A 9,638-nucleotide genomic window follows, 5' to 3' on the forward strand; every position below is an offset into this window, starting at 1 on the left:
ATAACAGTAAGTGTCATACTTAGTGATGAACAAAGTCTTTTCCTGGTCTTCCGGGTTCATTTGTATTTTGTTGTACCCGAAATAGGCGTCGAGAAAACTGAGAGTCTCGTGGCCGGTCGTGGCATCGATCATAAGATCGATGTTAGCAAAGGAAAAGAATCCTTGGGGCATGCTTTATTTAGGTTTTTATAATCTACACATATTCTAAGTTTGTTTCCCTATTTAGGGACGACCACTAGATTTGCTTGCCATTCGGGATACTTTACTTCACGAATAGATCCTATTTTGAGAAGTTCGGTTATCTCTTCCTTGATAAAGGCATGCTTAATCTCGGATTGGGGCCTTTTTTTTTGCTTTACCCGGCGGAATTTAGGGTCCAGGCTCAATTTGCGAGTGGTAATTTTCGGCGGGATCCCTGTCATATCGAGGTGGGACCAAGCAAAGCAATTCATGTTAGCTTTAAGTAAATGAATAAGTTTTTCATCTCGGGGGTTAGCCCCGTACCCAGGTATACCTTTCGTTCGAGCTGATGTTCGGCTAGTGTGACTTGTTCCAGCTCTTCGACCGTTGATTTGATGGCGTCGGAGTCATCGGGAATTATGAAAGATCAAGGTATCCAATAGTCGTTGTCCTCATCGATTCCCCGCTTCTCTGGTTGGGTCGAGGCTGGTGTCTGTGGTTACTATTTGGCCTCTTGTTTTCCCTTTGAATCCAATCCCTTTGTTGAAGAAAGTGCCATAACCGGTATCATTTCATCGATTGCAAATATCTCCTTGGCGGCGGGCTGCTCCCCGTACACTATTTTTACTCCCTCAAATGTCGGGAACTTCAGAACTTGGTGAAGCGTACTACCCTCATGTCATGGATCTAAGGCCTTCAGAGCAGGGCGTTGTACCTCATGTCACCCTCAATCACATGGAACTTTATTTCTTGGATGGTCCCAACCACGTTCACTAGCAAGATAATCTCACCTTTGGTGGTTTTACTTGCCATGTTGAAGCCGTTAAGTACTCGGGCTACGAGCACAATTTGATATTGTAGGCTGAGCTGTTTTACGACCCTCGATCGAATAATGTTGGCCAAGCTACCTGGTTCAATCAAAACAAGTTTAACTTGAATTTTACTCATAAGGATAGATATTATCAGTGCGTCATTGTGAGGTTGTTCGATCCCTTCTGCATCCTCATCGTTGAAAGACAAGGTCTCTTCCAGTAAGTAGTCTTGTGTTTGCTTTTCCCTTGTGATCGTCACCTTGGTGCATTTAAATACCGATCCTTGAGGAATATCGACCCCTCCAACGATCATATGGATCATGTGTTGTGGATCTTCTTGCTCGTTCTGTCTATTTGAATCTCTATTTTTGAAATGGTTCTTGGCCCGATCACTGAAGAATTCCTGAAGGTGCCCCTCGTTGAACAATCGGGCTACTTCCTCCCTTAGCTGTCTGTAATCTTCTGTTTTATGGTCATGGGTACCATGATACCTGCATATTTGGTTTGGATTTCTCTGGGTCGGATCGGTCTACAAAGGTCGAGGCCATCTGGTATCTTTGATATGTCCGATGGCCGATACGATGGCGCAAGCAACTATGTTAAAGTTATATTCTGACAATCAAGGTGCTTCTTTGGACTCGGTATCCCTGTCAAAACCACTCTTGCTCATGAGTCCTCGGGAGCTCTGTCCTCGATCATTCCTTCTATCATCGCGAATGGGGTTGTGTCCAGGCCCGTTGTTTCTCTGATCTCCACCGTATGACTGATATCGATCTATGTTCGACCATGGTTCTCGATCAATATCCCTTTTAACTCTATCCACGAGCATGTTAGGATAAACTGACCCGATGGGAGCCCCTAGTTGATCATCCTCGACCCTGATCTTCGACTGATACCGATTATGTACATCGGTCCAAGTGACAACTGGATATTTGATCAAATTCTTCTTCAATTGCTGTGAAGCTATGGAACTCCGAGTGTTGAGACCTTGAGTAAAAGCTTGAACAGCCCAATCGTCGGTGACCAGTGGCAAATTTATTCGTTCCATTTGGAATCAAGATACGAATTCCCTGAGCATCTCTTTGTCTTTCTGCCTTACCTTGAAAAGGTCCGACTTTCTTGTAGCAACCTTAGTAGCTCTGGCATGTACCTTTATAAAAGAATCTGCAAGCATAGCAAATGAGTCAATAGAATTAAGTGGTAAATTATGGTACCATATCATAACACCCTTCGATAGAGTCTCCCCGAATTTCCTCAGTAATATGGATTCAATTTCGTCATCTTCCAAGTTATTTCCCTTGAGATATATGTGTATGAGGTACCGTGTTCGTTCGAATGTGTCGTCCCATTATACTTCAGAATCTCGGGCATACGAAACTTCTTAGGGATTGGCTTCAGAGCCGCACTCGGGGGGAAAGGTTTTTGGACAAATTTTTTAGAATCTAGTCCTTTCAATATCGATAGTGCCCCCGGTATTTGGTCGACCCTGGAGTTATAAGTTTCCACCTTCTTATCGTTTTCCTCGATCTTCTTTTCCCCTGTCTTTATTCACTTTGTTAGTTTTTCGAGATCTTTATGATAACAGGATTGGTCTCTGATTCTCCTCCATTCGATCTCTTTGGCACCGATTCGGCCCTATGAGCAATTTCCTGCGATGGCTCGAGCTCGATCCTGCTTGGTGCACGGTTCTGATTTTGGAATTGTTATTACAACTTGTTAAGTCTGCAACATTTCAAATATCAATCGAAGGTTGATCCCGCCTTCTTCACCGCCCTGTACGTTCTGATCGGCTGGTCGAACATCTCTGCGGATGCTGCTTTCAGGATCGACGGCCAAATTCCCATTAGTGGCAATATGGGAACTGACGTCAATTGGGTCTACGACCGGGGCTCCATCGGGGTTGACTGGAGGTACTCCATTTCCTGGGGCGGCTATGTTGTCGTTCTTTCCATGGAGACCATGCCATTGTTTGTGTGTGGGTGCTGCTTGAGAGTTTGACATGTTGATCCTAGAATCAAAGATACTTAAAAGAACAAGCATAAATATTGTGTGTTACGAAAATTGTACTAGGAGATCACTATTATCCTTGGCCTCACGGTGGGCCCCAAATTGTTTACATTTAAAATTGGATAACAATTAAACTTATAAGTGCATTTAAGGATATGTGATTTTACTTGGCACAAACTGAGAAATATGAGAATTAATGTTAGAAATTAACTGTAAAATAAAGCAAACCAATATAATGAGCGATTATGGCCCTCGAGCTAGATCGCCCTCGAATCAACTAAGTATGCTATTGAGCTATATGAACTGAACAATAGAGCTTAAGAGAAAATGTAATGTATTGCTTTGTTATGCGTGAATATGATGATTACAAAATGATTAGGATCCCCTTTATATAGCAGATGAATTTTACTTATGGTACAATTCTAAATACGGAAGGAAATCCCATGATTGGTCAAATAACCGGTCCTGACTCGATACGTGCCGAGATTTCTGCCACGATCCTTGCCCGATCACGGATATCTCGGCTTTTTGTTATTCGACTTAGCAGGCGTCATTCGATCTCGCTCGATTTCTTTCCCGCTTCGATCCGATCACGACCTGTCTCGATCTTGATCGGTCATTGATTCATGAGCTTAGCAATCCATCTCATACCATGGTTCGATACAATGCGAGGCCGAGCCTTGGTCTGCCACCCTGATTTCGATTAGCCATACAAAATTAGGAAAGCCCGATTTTGACCGTATACAGATTTACGCCACTGTATAAGACTTATGCGTGCATTACTGTGTGATCTCCATTTCTGAGATCTTTTTATCTATCTCACCACACTACTCGTGAGTACATTATACAAGTTGGTCAACCTTTTTTTTATTTTTTTTAAATTTAACTTTTGTACAATCGTCAAACACTTTTTTTGGGTTTCTCATCCGGTGTCCGGTATCTATATTGGAGCTCAACTACATCCGAATTCGCGCCGAATAGGGCTCCATTGAGGGGAAAGCGCGTCCTATCAAATATTTTTCCATACTTAGGGCTTGAACCTGCAACGTGCAGTAGCAGCCTTATGCGCTGCACCACATGCTTTTCTGGTAACCGTCAAACTTACTAATATTGGAGCTTATTCAGTCCAACCCTAAAATCTAAATTAAGAAAAACAAAAAGTCCAACCCTAAACCCTTGTGTCCGAGCCGGAGCTTTGCTTCTTCACTGTTTTCCTCCCCGAGAGAAGAGAGAGTAGTAGGAGCAACAAAGAAAATGGATGGCGCAGAAGAGATGGAGATAGAACAACAACCGCTCCCTCTTCCTATTCCCAACACTTCTTCTAAGCGTTTTGGTATCAAAAACTCTATTCAGACTAACTTCGGCGACGATTACGTTTTCCAAATCGTTCCCAAGTATCTCCTCTTTTTCCTTCGCTCGATTCTTATGTATTAATTTTTGTCCCCTACATAACATAGAATTCTCACTGAACGTATTTACAGAAATGACTGGACATCAATGGCGGTATCACTCTCAACTAATGCAATTAAATTGTACTCAGCCGCAACAGGACATTACATTGGGGAATGTAATGGTCATTCCTCCACCATTAATCAAATTGCCTTTTCAGGTCCTTCATCGCCACATGTACTATACTCTTGCTCTTCCGATGGTACTCTCAGAGCTTGGGATACCAGGTCTTTTCAGCAGGTTCCACTTTTTTTTAAACTATTTATATGCATTTGTAATATGTGCTATCACGTTTTGTTGTTATTTTATTTCTGATATCAAATAGATGGAATGCAGGTGTTTTCAGTAAGTGGTGGCCCTTCTCAAGAGATATTTAGTTTCTCCTTCGGTGGAGCCAATCACAATCTGCTTGCTGCTGGCTGTAATCCTCAGGTACTACCCCTTGTATCCGCGAAATTAGCAGTGGTCTATTTTGGTAGAATTTTAAGTTCGTAGAAGCACTGCAAAACTTAGTGTTTGTGTGTCTGTGTAGTTAAGAAAAAAATTGTTTTAACTATATATATGATTCAAATTATTTAGTTTGGTCTGTCATAAGCTATTGACTGCTTGCTTCAACCTCCAATTGCTTGAAGCTTTTCCAGAAATAATTCGAAAGAACCATTTTATTACATGAGAGATGTGATTTAGATTATTCTTTTAACTGAGGCACATGAAATTACTCAGCTCTATTTAGTAGTATGAGATATGTGGCAATTGACATCGCATTGTGGTTATTTTGTACAGCTACTCTTCTGGGATTGGAGGACCAAGCGCCAGGTTGCCTGCTTGGAGGATTCTCATACCGAAGATGTTACGCAGGTGTGTTACTATACTAGTTTATTGACTCATCTCCCTGTGCACATTTTGTCAATAGGTGGTGGAGTATACTTTGATGTTCTTACAATTAATGTTCTATACAATAGTTTTCTCGTCAGTGCTAGAACAATTCACACTCTTGTTACTACAGCATTGCAAATTATATTTCTAAGAGCTGAATAATATGAAATTTCCTAGTTCGCATTTCTAAGAGCTGAATAATCTGAAGTTTCCTTTGTATTCTGATGGCAACACAATAAAGATAAGATATGGGTATACTAGATAATGGTTTTACTCTAAATCATTAGCATGTTTTTGAAGTTAGTATTTTTGAGACGTAATTATACTCTTAAGTGCTAATTTGTCCATAGTCTTGATTATATCATTGAAATGTTGACTGATTTGGAAGTTGCACTGAACCTGCTTATACTATCAGTCATCTGATTGGCTGCTCCACAATACACAGATATGATTTTGACATTCGTTGCATGTTCCCCTAACTATCTAAGACAAGGAGCAGAGAAAATTAATGACCGGCCTTGCTGGGATGCAGAGTTATTTATGCTTTTGATGATACTAAATGCATAATCTTTTGGAGTCTTTTATCTTTTCTTTTTTTGTATCTTGAAGTCTATTTTGTTGCTTGTGGTCGCTTTTAGGTGCACTTCATTCCAGGCTATGATGATAAACTCATTTCCGCATCTGTTGATGGATTGATATGTCTATTTGATACTGGTGGAGATATCAACGATGATGATCACTTGGTATCGGTATGTCAAAAAATAACTTTTGCAGTCCTTTATATTTTCTCTTTGTTTATTTAAATAATAATTATAACTACCTCATGAAAAAATTAATAATTATAACTACAACTGCTTTGAGATGGTGCAGTCCCTGAAAACTTTAGGTGGAAAAGTCTACACTAGCTGTAAATCAATAGCATGTCTTATGTCTTACCATATTATGAAGCTTTTTCTGAAATCCATGCTTTTGCCTCTATAGAGATATGCCAGATTGCTACTGAAAACTTTCATGAGCTCGGTTAACTAGTACTCAAAAGAAAAATAAGTAGTTTCTGTACATTCTAGTTGTAAAATTTTCAGGCATCTCTTCTTACGAGAACACGACCTCCATCCACGCTGAGGATATGACACATTGTCTTCTTCTCATGAGGTTATTGATTTTATATTTTCTTCACTTTTGAAATTGCTAGTTTAGTGTCAGTACAATGTAGACATTTAGCTAACTTTGAAGCAAAACCTGGGATATTGTGGTTTTATTGATGAATAAGCTCTGCCAGTGTTTTCATGTTTCTATCTTCTGTTAAGTAGATTTCAGTTCCTTTTTTATCGTTGTCTGCTACTTATACCAAGATGTAATTACAGGTCCTCAATGTGGGAACCTCTGTTGGAAAAGTGGGATTTCTTGGGGAGAAGAATCAGAAGCTTTGGTGTTTAACGCATATTGAAACTTTAAGGTATTATAATTTCCATATTATCCTAATATGCTTCATTTGGCTCCTTGCCAATTGTCTTTTATGCTAAATTTTGGTCCCTTGGCACAGTTGGTGTCTTTTGCATGTTATTGTGCATCTCTCCTGGTTGTACATATCTCTGAAGATGATCTAGCCGTTTTTACTTTTTGGAGGAGAAATCTGAAATTCTCACCCTCGGTGTTTTATTTTTACTAATCTTAGGGTTCACGCGCAATGCGCGTACCCTGTGTTAATAAGTATAAATCGTTAAAAAATTATAAATATATTGTTAAACTATGTACACCCTACCATGCTATTATTATCATTTTGGAAGTATATTTAGAATTTCATTTTGAGTTAAAGAAAATAATAATTATGTGTATTGAGGTAATTTTATCTAATAACCCTAAAGGTTGAGGGGGTTAGCGGAGTTTACGATGAATATAAAAATACTATAAAGTAGGAAAGTAGTACAAATATAATACGACTATGTACTATAGTTCATAGATATAGTTCAATGATAAAATGGAAGGAATTATGGTTAATTAGTTCTGTAAAATCAATTAATTGTATCTAAGATCTTAATATTTAGGAACTTAAAATTAATTAAAATTTTAATTTTAATTAATTAATTTTAAAATTCTAAATATTTGAATTTTCTACATAGTTCAAATACGAATAAATTTAATAAATAAAATTTAATTAATTTTAAAGTGCTAAATAGTAATAAAAAAAGTTAGTGTGGAAGATGTTATAGTTGTGTTATATAGCTCAAATAAGAAAGAACTTATAAGATTAACTTTTAATCGATTTTGGATCCCCATATATTAGGACTTCTAACATAGTTCAAATAAGGATAATAACCAAAATTTTAATTGGTTTCAAAGTTCTAAAATATTACTCAGACAATAAAAAATTTATAATTTATTTTCGTTTAATGTAAACTTTACTTTAAAGAGTTTAAAAGTCAATTAGCGCTTTTAATTTTATATAAGTTTTTGGTGCATACATAGAATACCAAGTCTTGTAGACAACTGGATGAACTTTGTGGCAAGAAATATATTTTTATTCCTTTTTTTGTATATCTCGTATATATGGAGATTTAATTTCTGTCTGGGTAGTATTACTCCTTTGCCAGTTAAACAAAAAATATTATTAATTTAAAATCTTAGTCCACTTGAAGTCCTAAATATCAGACTTTATGCATAGTTTAAATAAAGAAGATTTAGATAAACAAAATGTACTTGATTTTAAAGTCCCTAAATATTAGAAAAATATTTAATGACAATTTTATCCAACTTAAAATATATTTTTAAAGGGTAAAAAAGGCGAGCGATATTTCGCTAAGGGCCTTTGTGCTTTTAATATAGTATAGATTTCTTTTTCGGTGCAGTTTCTGGGACTGGAAAGATGAAAGAATTGAAGCCAGTTTTGAGGATGCTAGAGCTTTAGCCTCTAAGAGCTGGATCACAGACCATGTATGTGACTGTACACCTATTCATTTTCTCTATTCATGAAACTAATTTCTCTATTCTTGTTAAAAATCTGACACATGTATGTTGTTCAAAAAGAAGACAAACTTATCCTAGTTTGCTGTTGGCAGTGATCTATCCTCGATACTTGGCAACTGCAATGTTCTGCACATGTTAGTTTTAGAAAAAAGAAATAAAAGGATATATAAGATATCGGAGAACTTGGATAAATATATAAAGTGCTCCGGTATTGAAGGCAATAAATCCGAGTTTAGATGGAGCATAAATAGATTATTCTGGCTTAAATTCTGATGGCAGGTTGATTATTTTGTTGATTGCCACTATTCAGTGGAGGAAGACCATTTCTGGGTGATTGGCGGGGCGAATGGTGGTTCCTTGGCCTATTTCCCTGTAAATTATAAAGAAATGCGAGCCATTGGTCCTCCGGAAGCAGTTTTGAGCGGTGGACATGAAGGCATTATTAGGAGTGTCTTGTCTGGCGTGCCAGGTGAGACCATGGATAACCACGGTATTTTTGGATGGACAGGTGGTGAAGATGGCCGCCTATGTTGCTGGCTGTCTGATGGTTCCGATAATAGCCAATCATGGATCTCTACTCTTGCTCTGAAATCGGAGAAGACCCGCAGAAAGAGCAGACATTCTCCGTATTAGCAATTTTTCCTTTGGATGGAAGATTATGTTGTATATTAGTTTTTTATATTATGTCTCATAATTATATCAATGTTGTCGTAATTCACCGGTCAGGCTTGCTTCATTTTGCAAAATGCGATCTTTCTTGGTTTGTTCCTTTTTTCTTTTCTTTTCTTTTTTTATAATTATTTTGGGAAGGCGCTTGAGCTCGATAAGATTGTGAGGACGCACAAGAGCAAGTGTAATACATCTTTGGATTATCCTGATGGAAACCAGTAATTGTCCCATTACTGAATTTTTGATTGTTCACTCTGCCTATGAACCCATGTCAAGTATATTTGATCCAAATTCTGAATCTGATAATTGATAGGTTGGCAGTAAATGTGAAGATAATCGATCTCTTATGAATCTTCCGAGTATGTAATAATAAAGTGAAAATTTTGCATAGCTGATTTTGTTATAAACATTATATTATGTAGTGGATGTCTATAATTCCTAAAGAAGTTACTCCAACTAATCTTCTCTATTAACCTCCCACTACTTCTCTTATCATTATGGTTGTAACTCTCACACCTTCATAACTTCTCAAAAGTTAATATACCATGACATCCCTTTGTATTACCTTAAGATCATACTATAAATAGAGCGTTTGGGCATCACATTGTACATACTTGAATATATGAAAGAAATAAGAATTTCTCATCTCTTGCTCCCTACATTCTTGTCTATTTTCTTATT

General features: G+C 37.7%; 1 protein-coding gene across 1 annotated transcript; it reads left to right on the top strand.

Annotated features, from left to right (window-relative positions):
* Positions 1-4,111: 4,111 nt before the first annotated feature.
* LOC107786599 (WD repeat-containing protein GTS1) lies at positions 4,112-9,209 on the top strand. The gene is made up of 8 exons (XM_016608112.2): positions 4,112-4,393; positions 4,481-4,688; positions 4,785-4,880; positions 5,232-5,306; positions 5,963-6,073; positions 6,689-6,780; positions 8,171-8,255; positions 8,568-9,209. The coding sequence occupies exons 1-8, from the start codon at positions 4,254-4,256 to the stop codon at positions 8,919-8,921; spliced, it is 1,161 nt and encodes a 386-aa protein (XP_016463598.1). The 5' UTR covers positions 4,112-4,253; the 3' UTR covers positions 8,922-9,209.
* Positions 9,210-9,638: the final 429 nt, after the last annotated feature.

This window comes from Nicotiana tabacum, chromosome 22 (genome assembly GCF_000715075.1).
Source record: "Nicotiana tabacum cultivar K326 chromosome 22, ASM71507v2, whole genome shotgun sequence".
Lineage (NCBI taxonomy): Eukaryota > Viridiplantae > Streptophyta > Magnoliopsida > Solanales > Solanaceae > Nicotiana > Nicotiana tabacum.